Source organism: Varanus komodoensis, unplaced genomic scaffold (assembly GCF_004798865.1).
Source record: "Varanus komodoensis strain SLA01 unplaced genomic scaffold, ASM479886v1 scaffold1, whole genome shotgun sequence".
Taxonomy (NCBI): Eukaryota; Metazoa; Chordata; class Lepidosauria; order Squamata; family Varanidae; genus Varanus; species Varanus komodoensis.
The window spans coordinates 82621432-82641765 of record NW_025335268.1 but is presented as its reverse complement, the minus strand read 5'-3'; the positions used below and the strand labels follow the sequence as shown (position 1 = coordinate 82641765).

The 20334-nt window shown below is 41.9% G+C and overlaps 1 protein-coding gene across 1 annotated transcript; it reads right to left on the bottom strand.

The window, feature by feature from the left end:
• Nucleotides 1-1157: 1157 nt before the first annotated feature.
• Nucleotides 1158-20204, bottom strand: MXRA5 (matrix remodeling associated 5). The gene is made up of 7 exons (XM_044449691.1): nucleotides 19989-20204; nucleotides 16766-16895; nucleotides 15522-15912; nucleotides 11008-14262; nucleotides 9412-10902; nucleotides 7593-8493; nucleotides 1158-3066 (listed from the first exon to the last, which is right to left on the bottom strand). Exons 1-7 carry the CDS (start codon nucleotides 20192-20194, stop codon nucleotides 1158-1160), a joined length of 8283 nt encoding a protein of 2760 aa, XP_044305626.1. The 5' UTR covers nucleotides 20195-20204.
• Between the last annotated feature and the right edge of the window lie 130 nt (nucleotides 20205-20334).

Here is a 20334-nt window from a genome sequence, read left to right as displayed (position 1 = left end):
AAAATAACGACTGAAGTCAGCTAGGGATTCCCTTGCTGTGAGTCATTTGCATTGTTACAGTAATGATTGCTAGGCTGTGAGAGAATAAAATCAGGTTGTTGCTCTTTTAATTTGCTAACTGAAGAGTTGATCCCAGAGAGCTGATAGAAAAATGAACAGAAAATAGTTATTATATTCTATAGAGGCTTGGCTATGTCAAAGCATTGCAGGGGATTAAGGAACCTGTTTGTTTCCAGTATCATCAACAGCAAAGGAAGCAACTTTTCTGTCAATCCTTTTGTTTGTTTTAATACTACTCTGGTACGCTTTAAGGTGCTTATTCCATAAAGAAATAGATTTGGATTATCAATGGGCAGAGTATTTTAGGTTGTGGGTAGAAACAAAATAGATTGGGGCAGGGAGAAGCCTTAGAAAATATCTCCTCGTTTTGAATTTTATTGCAAAAATTACAGATTTATATTTGTTTCCCCTTTCCTCTGCCAATGTCAATTGTGGAAACCATAGTGGTTTTAAACAGAACAAGGTATAAAAGAAAGAATTTCTCAAGCTCATGCTAAATTTCATTGCCTTAAATTTATCAGCCAGACTTAAAGAAGAACTATGTGTTACAGACTCTACAGGACTGCTACGGAAAACAGTTTTCCTGAATCAAATCCTCCTCCTTTCCCTTGTAATTCACCCCATGTAATGGCCTGAAGGATACAAAGCGCAATCCAGGCAAAGTTAAATACCTTTTTGGTCCCACTGACTACAGTGCTGAACTCTCACTTTGACATTTGTGGGATATAAATGACCTTACTTTGGCTGGACTGATTTTATTTTTCATCACAAGAACCCATTCAAGGTTAAGTTACAAAAGTGAACATTGCAAATGTAGAAAGTTCACCAAGTTGCTGCATTTTTGTTTTGTCCACTATTTGTTTCAGGTTTTAAACTCTGTCCCATCTCAAAGATAGTTCAGAGATTTTGTTTTACTTGCCTGAAACATGTTTTGGAGTCTCACAAAGGTAGAGCTTCATGATACACCATTTCTGGCACAACTGTGCTTTTCTCTGCTTAGTACAACCAGATTCATTTAGCATCTGCATTTTCCTAGCTGCGCTCACTTGGCAAAGATGTGAGATATTTGTGTGTATTCAAAGGCATTTGCTTGAACATTAGAATATGTGTACGTAGGTTGCTTTTGAATCACTGCCTAGTATATTTTTAGCTGTGCATTTGTAGAAGCCTGCATCCCTTTGTGTAGCCTGCTGGATGATTAGTGAGCCCTGAGGGTGAAGGAATTTGTTTCCATACAGACGGGACTGAGCTCCTGTTGTCAGATGTGATTTGTCTGGGAGTTCCCATGTTACTTCTGCTTTAGGGATTCCAATGGCCATGCAGTTCAGCTTCACGGTATTGCCTGGCCTGGTGTAAATGACGGGAGCTGGCTCACTTGTGATGCGTGGGGGGTAGGCAATTACAATCACCGGGACATTCATAAGGGAAGAGCCATACTCTGTCACGGCCTTGCATAGGTAGGTACCTCGGTCAAATACAGAGGCTTCACGCACAGTGAGAGAGCCATTCCCAGACAGGGAGAATCGCCCAACAGCTTGGGGACCATCTAAGACCATCCCGTTGGGCAGCGTCCAGGTGACACGGGCGCGTTGGCTGGGCTGGGTGATGCAGTGGAGCTGGAGGGTCTCCCCATTGATAATGCTCACGAGGTTGTTATACTGATTGCTGATCTCCGGCTTCATCCCTACCTGAAGGAAGACCACCCTCTCAGCATAGCCACCTGGGTTCCGGGCTGTGCAGCGGTAGGTCCCAGCATCTACTGCTGAGAGGGCACTGATGTGCAGGATCCCATCCTTCTTGTGGTAAAACCTGTGCAGATGGCTGCCTTTCTGCAGTTCTGTGCCATTGGGGAGGATCCAGGCAGTGCTGGGTTGTGGCATCCCATTAACAGAACAGTTCAGGTTGATGCTGTGGCCAGCTGTGGCAGTAATCCTTTCAGTGACAGGATCCCTGAAGGTGGGCTTTTCCAAGTGGTCCATGACTTGCAGTTGCACAATAAGCCTGGCCTCTCCCCCTTCATTCCTGCCAATGCACACCAGCTGCACTGAGTCGGTCTGCCTCACTCCACGAATATCAAGAGTGCCATTACGGTGCACAGTGATTCTGCTCCCATAGTACGGGGCAGGCAGGATCACTCCTTCAGGGAAAGCCCACATGACCCGTGGAGATGGGATGCCTTCTGCTTTACAGTCAATCAGTTTTCGGCCGTCTCTCAGAGCCATTTCTCTCATGGACGTGATAGTGCTGGGATGCCCATTTATTCTTGGAGGTTGAACATTGACCCGGATCCAGACATTTTTTCGGTCTTCCCCAGCACTGTTCCGGGCTACACAGGTATAGTTGCCACTGTCAGACCTTTGGACCTTCTGTATGAGAAGTGTCCCATCTCTGTACACCTGATATTTATCTGACAGCAGTGGGATAGCCCTGTTGCTTGGAGACAACCAGGTGACTTTTGGTGTAGGCTCTCCTTTTGCTTCACAGCCTACAGACACCACATCCCCATATGGAATGTCAATTGTTGTGTAGGTTTTATTCCTAATGGTGGCAGGTTCAGCCACAACTTTGACTCGCACTTTCATCTCATCTTTGCCAATCTGGTTCTCGGCATAACAGGTGTAGTCCCCTTCTTCTCTCAGTCCGACATCATTGAAGTACAATGTCCCATTGTTGAATACCACATACCTCTTTGCTCGACTTCCACTGTCATCGGACTGCATGAAGGTGTTGATCATGCTGCCATCTGGAAGACTCCAGGAGATCTCTGGATTTGGCAGACCTGTGGCTATGCAGTCAACTTTTAGGTCTCCTCCATACATCACTTTCCGGTTATTCTCATTTGTGTGTTCAATTTTGGCAGGTTTCATCATCACATTTACTTTGAGCACTACGTAGTCATCACCAATCTTATTGCGGGCCACACATAAGTAATCTCCAGCATCCTTATCAGTGACAGAATGGATGAGCAAAGTTCCATTGCCAAATGCCTTGATTCTGCTGTCCAAACTAATTTAGGAAAAACAGAAAAAGCATATGATGTAAGTTTATGGTCACAAGTCATCTTACTTTGAGCCAAAAAAACAAAACAAAAAAAATTATCTTCATTTACAAGCATACAATTCCATCCTGATATTGACATTCTGGTAATGGGAAGGATGGTTTCACTTTATACTTCTCTTCTGAAGATCTAGGTTTATTTACAGAATTATGTTCTACATTTAGTCACAGACATAGAAATGCACTTTAAAAAATCCTCTGGTATATACACATCATAGACGAATCCTATGTAACCTTGAATGACTGGACACACATGTTTATAAAATGAAGAAGGTACTGATACTGTGCAGCAAGATATGCACATTTATTGATGAAGAAATGTTATTCCAGTGTGTGATACTACTTTGGTTATAAGCATGCAAATGTATTTGGCAAATTTAAAGAAGTGGAGCATTTTGTATATGTTAGTACCTGTATTTGGGCAGCAATGCTGTATTGAGTTTACCTGGAATTAAGCCCCATTTGCCAAAGCCTCAGGATTTCTGGACAGAAATGTATTTAATTGCATTATCTGTCACTTAAGAGAGGATCATGGGATCCTTGATGGTAGAGGATGGAAGTTCAACTTCCAGTAACATCACACACAATATTTACACAAGCAGCTTAAGATGTTTATGTAGCCAAATTACTTAATGCATCAGGGTATAATCTTCTCTACCACAGGAAATCATGTGACCAATATATTTTAAATGATTCTAAACATCTAATGGCATTATGTTCCACTCATTTGGCAAATGAGATGTAACCTCAGATGCTGACCCTTCCGGAATATCTAATTGCTCAAGCTGTCTCCAGGTCTGCAGGCACACCACCTTTCATTATTTCAGATCTGGAGAGAAAGGAATGTTAGTCCTAAGTATACATACCTTATATTGAATCAAATAATTGATTCCTATACATGAAGGGTGCAGTACCTTAGGCCTGCAGGCTAATTTGGCCCTCTGGAGTTCCCCAATGGCCACGTCTCCTTCCCCTGGTTCTACCTCTTTCCCCATTTGCTGATCACTTGGTATTTTCCCAATTATTGCATTTTTCCTCCATTAGAGGGTTGAGTTGCCTCTACTAGGGCTCATTTACTGGCAGCAAGAGCTCCAAGGTAAAATATAATGGCCTTTTTATTTTTGGCACTATTCCATTTATCTTTAGCCAGATCACCCACTAGAATGTAGCACCAAGAGCTTCTCTGAAATTGAATGTGGTCCTTGTGCTGAACGGTTTGATGTCCTGATCTATTCCATTCCTATCTACCTTATTCTCAGAGGTTATTGGAGTAGTTCTCTACCCAATGTACAGTCATGTGTGCATGTGTTAGGCAGAGTTTCATGTAACACTCAGAGGAAAACTGGTGTATAACATGTTCATAACCATGGCCTGTACATCTCTCTCTTCAACTGTTAACAAGAAGCAATACCAAACAAATGTACTAGTGCTTGTATCTTTCATCTGAAGCTAATCCAATGGAACGCAGTTACCTAAGGCTTCAAGCAAGATCTTTCCCAGACATGTCAGGAATGGAAATTGGGACCTTCTGCAGGTAGATCATATGCCCACTAAGAAATGTGGCTTATTCTTCCACAATGAAAGCCATGGAGTTCATTCTTTTCCCTAACTGAAACACATTCTTGGAACTGGCTTGAACATACTGCAGCTAGAAAATGACCAGTGCTGATTATACAGTTGACTTTGCCATCGCAGGTTGATTGAGCAACGGCTCCTTATGGCTACACAAGGTCAGGGAGGCAACACAAGGGCTGGAACCTTCAACCAGTTCCCACAGAGTTGCTGGGGTCAGTTCTGACACCAGCATGGAGACACATACTTACCTTTGTGTCACTGATAGGACTTACGAACTACAGGCTCAGTCCTATTGTCTCAGGTACAGCTATCTTTTTGTTCATATGAAATCTAAAAGATGTGATGAAAGACTGAGAGCGGCCACAGAAAGGGGCTTTTCTGTGCCTAGTTCTCTGCAGGGTCCAGTGAAATTTAGCACTTGATGTGACATCATGACACTGCATTTCCCAACCCTTACTAATGGAAGCCCACTGTACTCCTGTGTAGCCCTTAAAGCAAGAGCTGGGGAACTCACAGAGTGAATCCATGACATGTCATGCTGGGCGGGATGCTGTTTTCAGTGCTACCTGAAACAGAGGTCCAGGTTAACTTCACAGAACAATCCTGTAAAATCCATCAAAAACACCAAGGCCCCTCAATGGCTCAGCTCTTCTCAAAAATGGACCTCGCCTATAGTTCCCTTGTGACTGCAGACATGATTACTATCTGAAGAAACACTTCTCCCTGTATCAACCTGCCCATGGCCCTAGACCTGGGGGAATCAAAATAGGGTAGTGGTACTCAAATGCCCTGCCGCAAACAGTATGCCTGCTGCAGATTCCACTTGAACATCATGACCAGGATAACTGGGCATTTATGAATAGCCAGTGCATATGAATGGTTTGCTGTAGTGTAGCTCTCCTCTCCATCGTTGTGGTTTTTATCAGGTGTGTAAAGCACTATTGTCTTTATATAGATCACTGTATACTTTAAATCATAGAGGTATACTCTGGCCTCATCTTCACTGCTTTTTATGGAAGTTGTTGGTGCTAGATTATTAAATGCTTAATTGTCATCAGTTAAAGCCAATAATTTAACGTATGCTTTAATAAGGCAAAGGTCATGTGCCAAAGAGCATTTTAAAAGAACTCTGCAATTCCAAAGCAGTGTAAAGTAAAATGAGTACAATAATAATAATAAAAAAAAACAAGGCCAAACAACTTGGCACACTTGAACTTGCTGGAATACAATGAAGTATTATATTTATACTCTAATAAAAATAGTCATTTGAGCATAAATACAGGCTTTTAGCTAAATGTATACACATATAAACAAAGGAATGAGATCCTGTACTGCTGCTATAGCAAACATGGCTGCAATTCAGCTAAACCGAAGCACATTTATGTTCCCTTCATTTAAGTATGGAGGTCAACATACAATTAGCTCCCTTGAAATCAATTGGGCTCAGCAACGATCCCCTCTGAATGCACTGCATCTGTGTGCGCGCGTGTGTGTGCGTGTGTTTTCCCATATGGAAGAGAGGACACATTGGCAATGGTCCATTCAACACATTTATTTAAGATATGTTGGCAGGTTTTAGCTACTCTCCTCTCTTCATTAGGGCGATTTAAAGTAATTCTATCCTAAATTTATCCAAAATCTATTCTAATTTTATCCAAAGGACTTTCTTTGTGATGCACCCTGAGCCAGACCAGCGTGTTCCAACTTTTCTATTTTTAGGGACCTCTTTCCACAGTGCTGTGTATGATGAGTAGTTCTGCTTACCCTGTGTGAGGCGTTCATGTCTGAGGCACAGAAATAGTTGATTTGGCACGTTCAGCCTCACTGTTGGCTCTGCAGACATGGGTGAACTCAATGAAAACAACCCTGCCCCTGTGGTTGTGCATGATCTGAGGAGGCTGATACTTATGGGCAAGTTTCAGGAGTACTTTCCACCATTGCAAATCTCCTCACTGGAGGATCTCTGATTGCAGGGAACCACAAGGCTTTCGGGAAAACCAGTAGTCTTGGCAAGTGGTTCTAGGCTGCAGTCATGCGTCTTTAGTAGGAAGTCCCACTGATTCCAAGGGAATTTCTGCATAAATGTGCTTAGGAACAAACCCCGAAGCTGAAACATGCCACTGTAATGCTTTAGTGGAAAAGAAATATTTGGAAAAAGTTAACTCAGTTGCTGGCAGCTTTCCATTCTGAAACCCTGTGTATTGTATCTGGCAGCAGAACAGAATGTGCTGCTGCTGCTGAGTGTGTGCGTGTGCATGTGAATTTATTTCTAAGGCCTTAACTGCAGCCCCCTGCAGAACTAGCATGTTCTCCACCCTTTCCCAGCTATTTTGATTCAGGTGGTTCTTTTCCTGCAACTGCTGCCAGGGAGAGGAAAGAGAGAATTATATCAGGATCACTGCAGGAAGAGATGGAAAGAAGTATCTCCATTCTCACTTCCAGAGAGCCTCATAAAGATCCCCATTTCCTATCTGGAAAGGGATGCATGCATGCCCGTGCATGAGTGTGGGTATGCATCACTGTGCAAGCCTGCACAACTGTGCATGTGCACTCACACAGGTGTACATGCACATGTGTCCACGCCTCAAGCAAACATCACATCCAGGTCTCAGAGAGGAAAAGGTTGGGAATGGTCAGGATATAATAAATATAATAAACAAATAAATAAAGGCAGTGCAGCTTGATTTAGAGTTATCCAGTGCACCATCTCTCTCATTCCCTCATACACAAAGGCATATTAAGCTGGCCATTTAACTGCTAATCAGGGTGTCTCAGGAAATATTGTTGGAGTAACTTATGAGTTCATGCTCACTTGCAGAGTTGTCATACGAAACTCATGAAAATCATCAGTGGACACTAGACATGCCAAAAGTAATAGCAAATGGGTTGTTTTTTTTCACCTGTGTAGGGAATCGACCATCCTTTTTGAAGGAAGCCTCCAGAGTATCCAAGGCCAGGGGTCGCCAGATGCAGTGCAGTCTAGCTGCAGGGTGCTGCCATACGTTACATCCGTTCTCTGTGGAGAGCTCCCAGTGATCTTGGCATTTGTGGACTGCTTCTTGACATGCAGCCACACAGTTCTTCGGGAAGTTCCCACCATATTGGTCGCAATGCATTCATAGCTCCCGCTGTCTTTGGGCAAGACATTGCGAATGTACAGGGTCCCATTTGGGAAAACAAAGAGATTGCCATGGACAAACTGGGAGGTTCGGATCTGAGTTCCATCGAAGAGCAGCCAACGGATTCCAGGCAGAGGTGCTGCTTTGGCACTGCAGTGAATGTTAATGTTCTGTCCAACATTGAGGGAAATGTTTTCTTGTTTCTCCTGTTGAATAATCGGTGGCAAGGCAGCAACGTGAAGTCTCACAGCAATACTATCAGCTCCTGCAGCATTGCTGGCTACACACTTGTAAACTCCCCGATCTGAGAAGTTTGTGTCCTTAAGGGACAAGGTTCTGTTTTCATACAGCATTACCCTGCCCTCTGTAGTGCTCACAGTTTGTAATATTTTCCTGTCAGGAAAAATCCAAGAAATGTGTGGGGTTGGAATTCCACTGGCTTGGCAATCCATGGTCACTTTCTCTCCAAAATAAACAGTCACATCTCTGAAGCGGGAGACCAGCATTTTTGGCTGCTGGGCTAAGACGGTCAACAAGACAATCATTTTGTCAGCACCGTGCAGGTTCTGAGCAGTGCACAAATACTGTCCACGGTCCTGAAGCTGAACTTTGCGAATAATGAATGTACCATTTTTCAAGACTTCAAAACGTTGTATCTTTGTATTGGCTGTCATCAGGGCTCCTAGAAGGTTCAGCAGATAAGAGAGGGGAAGAAAAGAATAGTTGGTAGATTTCATTCTCATTTTCCCTCAAGCAACACTTTACAATAGAATAATCCTAGAAATTCACTTTGGCTGCTCAGTAAAACATTACAATAAGGGTGCAAATCTAATCTGGCCAGGGAGACAAATCCAATTTAGTCCTCTGTGGTTCCCCAGAAGATCATTTCCTCCTCTTTTTCTGGTTCCACTGTTTCTCCCGACCACTGATGGTTTGGTATTTGTCCATCCCTAGTCCCCTGTTCTAAAAGGGTTAAAATGATTTTCCTAAGCCTTAGTTACTGGCTTTAAACTAGAACATGCTGATTTCTTGGCCATTTTACCCTTTGGTCTTTGGACTGACCCACCACTGGAATGCAGTTCCCAAGAACTTCTCCAAGGTGTAACCTTCAAACTGAAAGAGGTTCTACATACTTGCCATAAAGCCTAAGATGTGCAGATAGAAAAACTCAATCCAGCTAGTCACCCATAACACCTCCTGGCTCCAGGTGTAGCTGTCCATCCCTGTATATAATCAGAGGAAGCACCCTGTCCAGTTATGGGGAATGCTTGCCTCCCACAAGTTACTGCACTGCTGCTCTGCTTCTATCATCCCTCAACATGGCTATGGCAACTAGGGATAACAGGAGTTGCAGACCAACATCTGGAGGACCACATTTTCCCACACCCTGATTTAACTCATTCATCAGAACTGTGATAAGCATCACAATGCCTTTGTGTGCATGTATTATGCCTCAGCAATGTGCACAGAAGGATGCTTACATCCATGATGCATGGATGTCTTGTGCATAAAGGATGCTGTTCTCTTGAGAGAAAAATGGAAATGTCTGTATTCATGCCCTATTATGATGGTATCAAAACTGACACTTTAAAAATCTTACCTGTGGAGATTTTCTTCCAAGAAAGGAAAGGCTTGGGTTCTCCAATGGCATCACATGGGATGACAGCATCTGACTCAGCAAAGATGGATACAACATTAGATTTTTTTGTTATAATCTTTGGCCTTTCTCCTTGCATCCTGAAATGTGTGGAAGGCTGAATACTGCTGGAATTAAGTGCCTGAACTCCTCCTAGCTTAGGCACAAACAGCATGTTTGGACTATTATAGTGGATGATCCTGGAGGATTGCTGCATGGTTGGAGTCACCTGAGGTTTAATTCTTAGAGTGTTAACTGTAGGAGAAGCAGGCATGGCTGGTGGTGTGGTACCCAAGGACACTGGAGGCACTGGAGTAGCTGTGACTTTTAGCGGAATGCTTTGCATTATAATCCTAATTGGAGAGAGGAGTTTCTTCTCATTTGAGCTTACTGGAGTATGCAGATTAGGCACAGGTTGTTTAGAGCTGACTCCTAAATGTTGGAATACCCTGGTTCTGTTAAACAGGACTGGAATTCTGGGATTTGGAAGATAAGGTATCGCTTGATTTACTGTTCGCCCAGGTTTATCTCTGATTTCAGGGAGGTAGTTGTTGGCAAACACTCTGGAGTGAATGCTGTATCTGGTTTCAGTCTGGCTGCCAAATCTGCTTGGAGTATGCAGCTTAGGCCTGTATAATGGTGTAGCTGTTGTGATGGAGGGAAAGGTATCTGGGCGAAAAGAGGTTTTCCTGTCCTGTGTTGTATGTGCTGCATAGGCAGTTATCTCTGGTTTATTGGTATGGTGGAGAGGGATCTGATGAGTCACAAAGTTACGGAAAAGGCCTGGTGCAACAACATATGGAGGTTTCAGGGTGCTTCTCACAGGGATGTGTTTTGGAGGTGCCAGAGCAGGTGGCTGATTAAAAGTGGGCACCATTCCAATTGACTGGTTAGGAATTTTGGGTTTCCCTGAGAGGCTGTTGAATGATCTGCCATCATATGGTTCCTTCAGTTGTTCTTGCTTTTCTTGTGTGGAGATTTTGTTGTGGCTTAAATGGGAAGTGGAAAGTTGATTCTGTCTTGAGGTGACTTTGGCTCCTCTGCTATCAGGGACGGATCCTTTGTTGTCTGGGGGTGCTAGTTGATGATACGTGTAATTTTTCTTTGCAGAAGAATGATGGGATACATTAACATTGCTAGGCAATGAGCTGGGAAGAGTGGTGGTCAAAGGAACAGGTGAAACAGTCAAAATGGAGGAATCCCATTTTTCTGTTCTATATTCAGTAGTCTCAACAGGCTGTTCATGTACCTGAGCAATCATGTCCAGTGCATGGGTTGAAGATAGTGATGTGTCTGTTCTACTTTGCCAAAGATTTATCACTTGTTTAGTTTCTGTAGATGTGAAAAGGTGATTATCTGTTGCCCCATAGTGAGGTAAAGTCACTGTTTCTCTTTGGTGGAAATTTGTTGCAGATGTAGTCATTAGCAGAGATTCTGAAGAATTGTGCAATTCATCTACATCTGGAGGATTCTTAACATGCTCCTCTGTGCTATTGTCAGCAGTCGGTTGCTGTGCAGTAGCAGGTCTTAATTGTGCTCCATTCTCTGGAGCTAATGAGCCAATAGAAAGAGATTCTGCTACTAATTTTGGATTCCCTGTGTAACTAAGGTTAGACGGACTAGTGGCACTTCCTACAAATACTGAAGTGCTTGCTGTATGGGCCTCTGTGACTTCATCATTTGCTGTAATGATATTACTTTCAAAGATTTTGGCTAATTCATTTTCTGTAGATGCTGCATGTCCTGAGGTGTGAGACAAATTCAGCTGTTTGTTGGGAACTCTAAAGTGTGAATCATGAGCTGATGTGAACATGTGACTTTTCAGGTCCTTGGTAGTATAAGTAAGAGGTGTTTTGGGCACCGAGGTAGTCAGTTGAACAACTGAATCTACTTTAATGTTGTGAACCTTGGTGGTCATTTGTAAAGCAGGAACACTTGTCATTAACGAAGAATTCACCTCCAAAGGTTTATATTCATTTGCATGGGGTGTTTCAACATCAGATTTCTGATGATTTTTAAAAGTGGAATGTTGCAAAGTTTGTGTGGCAATTTCCAGTTTAGGTGTTTTTTGAATGAAAGGCTCTTCTTTTATACTAGAGGCAGTTGGAAGAATAGGCTTTGGTCTCCTGAACCGATTTGGTCTTAATCTCCTTCTTCCATATGGTCGCCTTCGGGGATATTGGATAACTGATGGGTTAGAGGTGGTTACTTTTCTTTCAGGTACTGTCATCATGACCACTGTGGTCAACTTGTTAGTGGTTGCAGCAATTGTTCGCCAGTCTTTCTTTTCTAATGGAGCAGTGGTACTTTCTACAGTAGAAGTGGATTCTGGTTTTTGAACATGCATGCTGTCCGAATTCCCAAAGGGGTCAGAAGAAATTTTCACTTGCTGATGTGCAATGCTACCATTTTCTGTGGGAACCAGATTCATCACTGAAGCAGCAGGAGGAAAAACAGCAGTCGTGACTTCTAAATTCAGATTGTTGTTGATCTGAGAATGTGTAGAAATTATTGCAGTGTTATCTACTGTGTTCATACTCTTCTGCCAAATATTTGCCTCTGTGTCTTCTGAGATATGAGTTTTTGCAGAAACTTTGGGTAGTTCGGAAGAGGAGAATACATACTGTGTGCCTTTCTCCCCTTTCTCTGCTGTTGTCAGAGTGCTCTGAATGTAAGGAAAGAGGCTTATTGTTTCTTCATTTGTGGGCACTCTGGTGAAACTATCTAGGTGTCTTGGTTCTGCTGCCTTTGGCTGACCTCTCCCCAAATTTCTGTGATCCCAAGACTGTGTTGGAGAGATCTGAGTATAACTTGTGAGAGATATTTCCATACCGTATGGGCTTCCTGTTGTGTTTGAAGATTCATGTTCTACAGAAGGGTGAGACTCAGGACTCACTGTTGTAGAAGATGCTTGGTCTTTGTTATAATTTTCTGTGTTGATAATAGGAAGAACTGTGGTTGAGAACATCTCTGCCTCACCCAGATGTGACACATCTGCAGAAGACTCTTCATTGATTTCTATAGTAGTCTTAGGCGGAGGACTGGCAGCAGGAAGAGGAGATCTGCTGGTCTGCTGCATGAATGGAGTTTCAGTTGTAGTCCTTAAGGACAGCCCTGAGGCTGTTGTTACTCTTGGAAGGTTTTTTCCACGAACCTTTGCCAAAATGTTGGCCCACTGCTGTGGATTAATTTGCTTGTTTGCCATATTTATCCTCCGTCGGGATTCAAATACTCTACGGCCCTCTGCAACATTGATCTCTTCAGCCCTGTCCATGCCCTTCCAGAATTTCATTTTACGCTTTCCTTTTTTGTTCTTTTTAAATTGAAGGTGAGAAGCATGGTCATTCTTTTGTTTAAGAGATACTTCATAGTTCTTGAGATGGATTTTTTTGCTAGGAGTATCATAAATTTCTTCAGCACCAGAACCTCTGTCATCTTCTATGACGCGCCCCCTTGCTTTCTGGGGGGCGTTTGAGCCAGGATGCTTTTTTAATTTCACCCTTTTTGAGGATCGGTCAGATACCATTTTATTTACTGTTACTTTAACAGCAAATTGATCAGATCCATGCTGGTTGATAGCCACACACCTGTAGTACCCACTGTGACTGGCACGGCTGTGTGGAATTAGTAGTGTGCCATTGTCTAGCAGGTACCCATTGGAGGAGTTTGAGAAATCATGAAGAACGTGGCTGTTTGGGAGTATCCAGCTTAGGTGTGCATCTGGGATAGCCATTGCACTGCAGGGCAAAAGTATGGACTCCCCCACATTTTTTTCAATATTGGTTGTCCTGGAGTCAGCTGGCTGAATGACTGGAGGCTGCACCAGAACTCTGTAGGACATTGTGTCTACGTCACCTCTCACTTGGGCAACACAGTAGTACACTCCAGAATCAGCATAGGCAACTGATCGGATGACCAACTGACCACTGCTGAGGACAGAAAACCTGCCGTCTTCCCCTTTGAATGGAGCTTTGAGTTTGGTCCCATCTGGGAGCATCCATCTGATGGAAGGACTTTCTGATGCTTTCACATTGCAACTCAGCTGAGTAGTTGAACTTTCCACTACACTCTGAGCTGTCCTGGTGTGCTGGTCTTGCTCTATCATCACCCAGCTGCTTCTCTGCTGTCTGTTTTCTTGAGGTTGGAGCATCTGAGAAACCTGGGTAGAGAAAGAGAGCACTACTTTTTTCCCAGTGCTCTGGTGTCTGTTTAATTGGATATGGATCAATGGTTGCATCACCCAGGCTGGTTCTGCAAGGATTCGCCCTTTGACACCTGTGTAGTAAAGGGCATCATAATCAGAACCTTGTCTATAATGATAGCTTAACTTTGGTTCATGGCTGACCACATGTTCCCTTTGTAACTTGAGGGGGACTTCACTATAATAAGCAATAAGCTTCCACAATTTTTCATAGTTGTCTCGGTTCATTAGGCATTCCAGATCCAGGGAAATGGTAGCATTGACTTCAATTTCCTGGGGAGAGATCTGGTTCCACTGAATTTGGGTAGAGTCTGCTGGTTTCTTTATTTCACACTTCAGGTTTACTATATTTCCATGCTCATCAGTCATGTTCAGAGTAATGTTCCATTGAGTCAGTTGAAATTCTTCCATGGGAAGCTCAGAGCTGTCATCATCGTCATCCTCTTGCTCGTTGAGACTAATATTCTGTTTCAGAGGAGACTGTATGATGGGCTTTGTGCAGGAAATATCTTTCACAGTTTGAATATCTTGTTTCTGAAATTGCTTAGGGAAGCTGCATTTTGGGCAAAGTTGGCCTTCTTCATATGCTTTGTCTTTTTTACACTTTAGGACACCTGGAAGACCAAAAAAGGAAACAAAAAAGAATTCAAAAAATCATAAATAATAATGATTTTATCTGTACAATCTGAATACGCCACAGTTACAAGCAAATTACAAAGAAGCCAACTAATCCCACTTCCTTTCAAAGCCCTGGCCTCATACAAATGATTGGTCAAATGATGATCACCAAGAGATGTTGGTTATGGTTTCCTATCTATGCTGCCTCAGATTGCTTAATTTACCACTTCATTTTTTTTCCATTTGATTTTCCTCTCTTGACATTTCCCCTCTCAACATGGATGCTTCTGGAATCCACTTCATTTAAATTTTGTCCTAGAATTTGGCATTTGGAATGATATTATCCTGCTTCCAAAGCAGAATGGATATTTTAGAAATGCCACTTCATTAATCCTCAGTAGTGGTACCCAGTCTTTTGAACTCTCTTCGTGAAGGAGTCTTGTCTTCACCTCCTTATTAATGGCCTTCCACCACTAGGCAAACACACACACACACACACACACACACACACACACACACACACACACACATATATATTAATTTAAGCAAGTATTTGGCTCTTGAGCTGATTTGTTTTTCTCTACTGCTCTTTGTTCTTATTTGTATTTTTAATGCAATTATGTTTTAACTGACTGCAATTATTTTTTCATCTGCTATTATCTTGCTTTTCCCTGTTTTGATTGTGACACTGATCAGAGAGAAATATTATGGTCCAGGTTAGTGTGTTATTTGTCTTTTCTGCATGCAGGGAGTTGTCTGCATAGGAAGCATTCAAAAACATGATTCTGTATCACTTGCAACCGAAAATGATGCCCTCCATTCTACCAGTTATGGATTCTGCAACCTCATTCTGCTATCCATGTACACCAGGCCTTAGTCATAACTGCCTCCAGGGAGAAGATTTACCAAATAGCCTCCACTGTGGCTTGGAAAGTTCTTTGTTTTCCATAAAAATGCCTCCCCCTGCTCTGTGGATTCCATGCATCTTAGTACTGTGCACACCATTTTATTGCTGGGCTTTCATCATGGAATGATGCCTAATTAGTTTTGGGGTAAAACTAGTTCAAATATACTCACTTCTGCATTTTACTACTCTTGTTCACTTCCCTGCATCAGGAAACATGGAATGGCAGTCTATGGTTAAGAAATAAATAAGCGACCCAAACGCTGAATATAGTCAACAAAGGAATGCAGCACTCCCAGTTAAAATTCTGTTGGAATCTATTTGCTACTGAGTATAGTTAAAATCTCTTACCTGCTGATTTTGCACTCCATTCAAGGAGCCATTTCAACCTGCAGTCACAGGACCAGGGGTTCCCATGAAGATAAACATTCTCTAAGAGTGGCATTCTTTGGAAAATGCCCACAGGGAGTGTTCTAAGGGCATTTTCAGACAAATAAAGGTGCTTTATTGTGGACATCCTGAAAAAATCAAGGACCAGGAATGTGGAAAATGTGTTGGGGTGAAGCTGCCGGAGCAGGTTTCCTTCCAAATGGAGGAGTCGGAGAGAAGTTAATCCATTAAAAGCATTTGGGTGGATGAATTCAATTCTGTTGTGGTCAATGTGCAGTCTCATAAGGCTGGAGAGGCCTTGGAGGGTTTGACCTGTTACAACCTGCAGCTTGTTGTAGCTTATTTTGAATACCTAGACAGGTCAACAAATGAACATGTTAGGGCTTTGATATACTACAAAAACACAACATAATATGGGAAAATAGGAAGATGAAATTTGACCACTCATAGGTCCACTGAGATAAACGGGACTTCATTTAGGCTCAACAAAATTGTTTCCTGTGGGACTTAAGTATGACTAATTTGATCTGGACTGGGCAAAGAAAATAAAGAACATGAATGAACATGATGAACTCTAGCAAAAGACAAATTCAAAAGCTTTCAGATACATAAAGAATAAAAAATGGTTTCTTTACTCCATAATGAAACAAAATATATCATTCATTTCAACACTACAGGGCACTGATAAGTAGAAATGAACAATTATTTCAATTTACCTTTAAAAAACATGCATTCTGTGCATGGTTGCCCTAAAATACACAGTTTTGCTTAATATATCATTTAAAGCAATTTTCCTAATAGAATGCATTCTGGATATTGTTGTTGTTACTCATTTCTATATGGGTCCACAGCTGAAGCTCGCTAGAGAGTTTATACAATCCAATTATGTTCACTTATATATGCATCTCTGTGTATCATTTCTTAATTTATGCATTTTTATGCAGTTTTGCATTGGCATGCTTCATTGTATTTTGGTTTGAAAGCATCAAGGTAGGTGAATATACATTAAAATGTGAACTGCATTGATTTTTCTCCATTTCCTGTTAAGGAGTTGGATATAATGATATGTTCTGCACATGTATTCACATATTCTTACTGAACACCAAACATAATCTTGCTATGCTGTGCATATGAGTCCATGCATGCATACCACAGGTTTGAGAACATGAAGATTGTTGTTATTTTAAGAATTGTTTTGGCTCTACCTGTAGTGATGCCAGGTCTTTTAAGGCACCATTGGGTATATTTTGGATGTCATTTCCATGGAGCATGAGCAGTTCTAGCTTTGTGAGTCCTGCAAATGATTTTTCAGATATAGCCTGTATGCTGTTAAACCTGAGAAGAAAACACATTTTAAAAGTTCTGTTATGAATCATTATTCTTTATTAAGAAAACCTGGCATTTTAGGTAACTTCACCCCATTCCTAAATCCTACACATAATTTGACAAAGTTAAGGAAACATTTTAACAAGGCCATGTGTCCTTAACTAGTATTTCACGTATGGTTTCTGAAGTCGGCTGTATGCTGCATTGGTCATAAACTAAATTAAATAGATGCAATTAAGTTGGAGCTTAAATTCATGAAAATGTTAATTGGAATAGGGTTTCCCCTATAATCTCCAAATACTGGGGGTGTTAGTCACTAGATCTATGATCAACCTGGCAAAACATTAGGTCTTTAAAGATACCAACAACATATGCAACAGTACACGAATAACCTTTGCCAGAGGACATAGAAAAATGAACGTATGCCAAACAATTGCTCGAAGCAGAAAACCACAGGTATTAGTTGCACTGCTAGATCGGCCCATATAATATGCAGTTTTTTTAACCATTGAGTCAAATCAGTGGCCTTCAAACTAGAAAACTGTGGGTCTAGATGCTAGGGCTAAGAGTGCATTAAGGAATGCTTAGCTGATTACTTGCTGCTTTTGCCAGATTACTCCATTACATTTAAGCAGATTAGTGTTTCACCACACTTTCACTTTGACAACAAAGGAAGCATGTGGTGTGCTATAATTAAATAAATCAAAGCCACTATGCGTTGTGTGATAGCCTTTTAAATTTAACTTTATTTTTCCCTATGAACGTATAACCAAATTTAAAATTTAAATGTATGCTTGTGTTTAACTCACAGTCTCATTAATTAAAATTTGCTGTTCCCAATTTCTGAACCAAGACTCTCATTGATGCATTACTGAAAAAACCAACAAAAGTTTGCAGTCTGATAGTGAAAAAAAATCTAAGCTTTAATATTGGGAAGGAGAAAGTATATGCTAAATGAATTTAGGATTTCCAGTAATGCTCTAATTGGCAATTACTTTTCTACTTTCAAAACTAAAAATAAGGTGATTTGTGTTGCATTTGGTTGCCCTCTTTGGAAAGATATATCTCTTGGCTAAATAAACACATGAAATAACTTGAAGGGAGATGGGAATCCCAGTGCTTATAAATTAACTATGCCTGCTACAACATGTGCAGTTTCTGCTGTGTCAGCAATTGAAGCATCTCTGCTAGCAAGGGGTGGGGGGTGGGGGGTGGTCATCTCTGCTTCTCTTGTCCAAATATCCCCGTGCTCCCAGAAAGGATGATACATCACTAGCATTGACAGTGGTAAAGATTCATAAGCAGATCATAGGCCCAAATTATTAGCATAAGGAATGATACAAAACAAAGGATTTTTGGTGCAATAGTACAGCCTCCTGACATTGTTTTGTCTGTTGGGTGGGGGAAGAGAGACAGGATTTTCTGTAGCCTCAGTTCTGATGGGGAGGGAAGGGGAGCAGGTTGGGTCTAGTGACTTACACTGTTTCCTATTGCTGCCTCACCCTTTTTTCTCTCCCTCTCTAGTGTTTCTTCCAGATGGATAAAAATAGTAAAAGGTAAAGGTAAAGGTTTCCCCTTGACATTAAAGTCCAGTCATGTCTGACTCTTGAGGGGGCGCTCATCTCCGTTTCCTAGCCAAGGGAGCCAGCATTTGTCTGCAGACAGTCTCCATGGACAAGTGGCCAGCGTGACTAAACACCGAGGTGCACAGAACGCTGTTACCTTCCCACCAAAGTGGTACCTTTTTATCTACTTGTATTTGCGTTCTTTCGAACTGCAAGGTTGGCAGGATCTGGGACAGAGCAACAGGAGCTCACCCCGTTGTGCAGATTCGAACCAGCAACCTTTCAATCAACCAGGCCACCAACACAGCAGTTCAAACCACTGAACCACCTGCATCCCCCAGATAAAAATAGATGTGTACATAAAATATACAGCATGAGGCACAGTAGTGGCAGAGATTACCACCACTCCTTGTTCTATGCATAGGATGCATGCAAACCTTTTATGTTGGAGGGTTGTGTGCATATGAAGCAGAGGGCGTTATTTATTTTTATTTATTTATTTGGGATATTTCTAGCCTGCCCAAACACTTTTCTCTCTGGACGGCTCACATTAGATTGTGCCCTTAGTATTTCACTTCCACATCAGGAGGTAGCCTCTTTTTACTTCTTTTAAAACTTTCTTTCACACTGATACAAAAATGTGAGTGCCCTGTACTCACATTCCATTTTCCTTTCTGCACAAGTGACCAATGCAATTTATACAGTGCTCCAGGGCCTGCATGCACACATGTAGCACAAGTTCTGAGTGATCTGGGAAAGAAACCCAGTGAGCTTAGGAAGATAGACATGACCCTTAGCAAACAGAGATCAAAGAAAAGGTGTTGTGAGGGAAAAGTTGCGTGATGGCAATGTTGGCAGTAAGGCTGAAATGATCTCCAGGAAAAGCAGGAGATTCTGTAACAAGGAAAGGAAGGAAATTGTCACGTGGGGTTATACAGGAAGTTTGCTGTCTGTGAGGCCAGTGTGCGAAGTATAGCATTAGATGGATAAGATCCTTGTGGAAGAAGAAGAGTGGCAGGTTGGTAAAGGAAATGTGAGGCACGGAAGCAAGTTCAATGAAGCTGTAGACCTTTGGGTTGTGGGGGGGGGGGGAGATACAGGGCAGCAGACTGCGTATATTTGTTGGGAGGAGCCCTCATTGCTTCAGGGCAACAACAGTTGTAACTTCCTCTTTGAACATGAAACGATAGAATGGGGTTAAGAGGTGGGTTTGAGGAAAGAGAAGGAAAGCAAATGCTATGCGCATTCACCAGTGGCTCATCATGTTTGTGATGTACTTAAGGCAAGTTAGCAGGATTTGAGAGCATCTTGTTTGAACCCAAAGTTAACCAAAGTGCAATTAAAAGTAGATCATGGGGGTTTTTAGACCAACTCCATTAATGCTGCTCTTTATATAAAGCATTTGATTTGTGACACATTGGTGTCAAATTGCAACTCTGTTGTCTAGCATTGTGCATCACCATTCAACACATGGGATGAGCTCTAAAAGATTATATTCAAGGAATGCAAAGCAGCACAGTAAAATTTCAATACAGACCCCAAATTGATTCGTTCCACATGTTTAGAAATTCTTGTTGGTACAGCTGCTAGAGACCGAAATGTGCAATGAACTTCAGTGGGAACGTAACAGGCACAAGGGTGAGGACATGCACGTGTAGTTCCTGGAAGCCCCAGAAAGAGAATCAGCACCACGGATAGTGTTTCCAAATTTAGTTGTTTTAACATCTTCTCAAATGTCTTCATTTCGCTATACCTATTGCACTGTAAAAGAGAATGGATTCAATTACAAAACAGATTGGGACAGACCATCTTAAATATTATGTAATTCTATGCCTTCCATGTAATTGGGCATGAATAACTTCAGAATACCACTGTATAAGTTG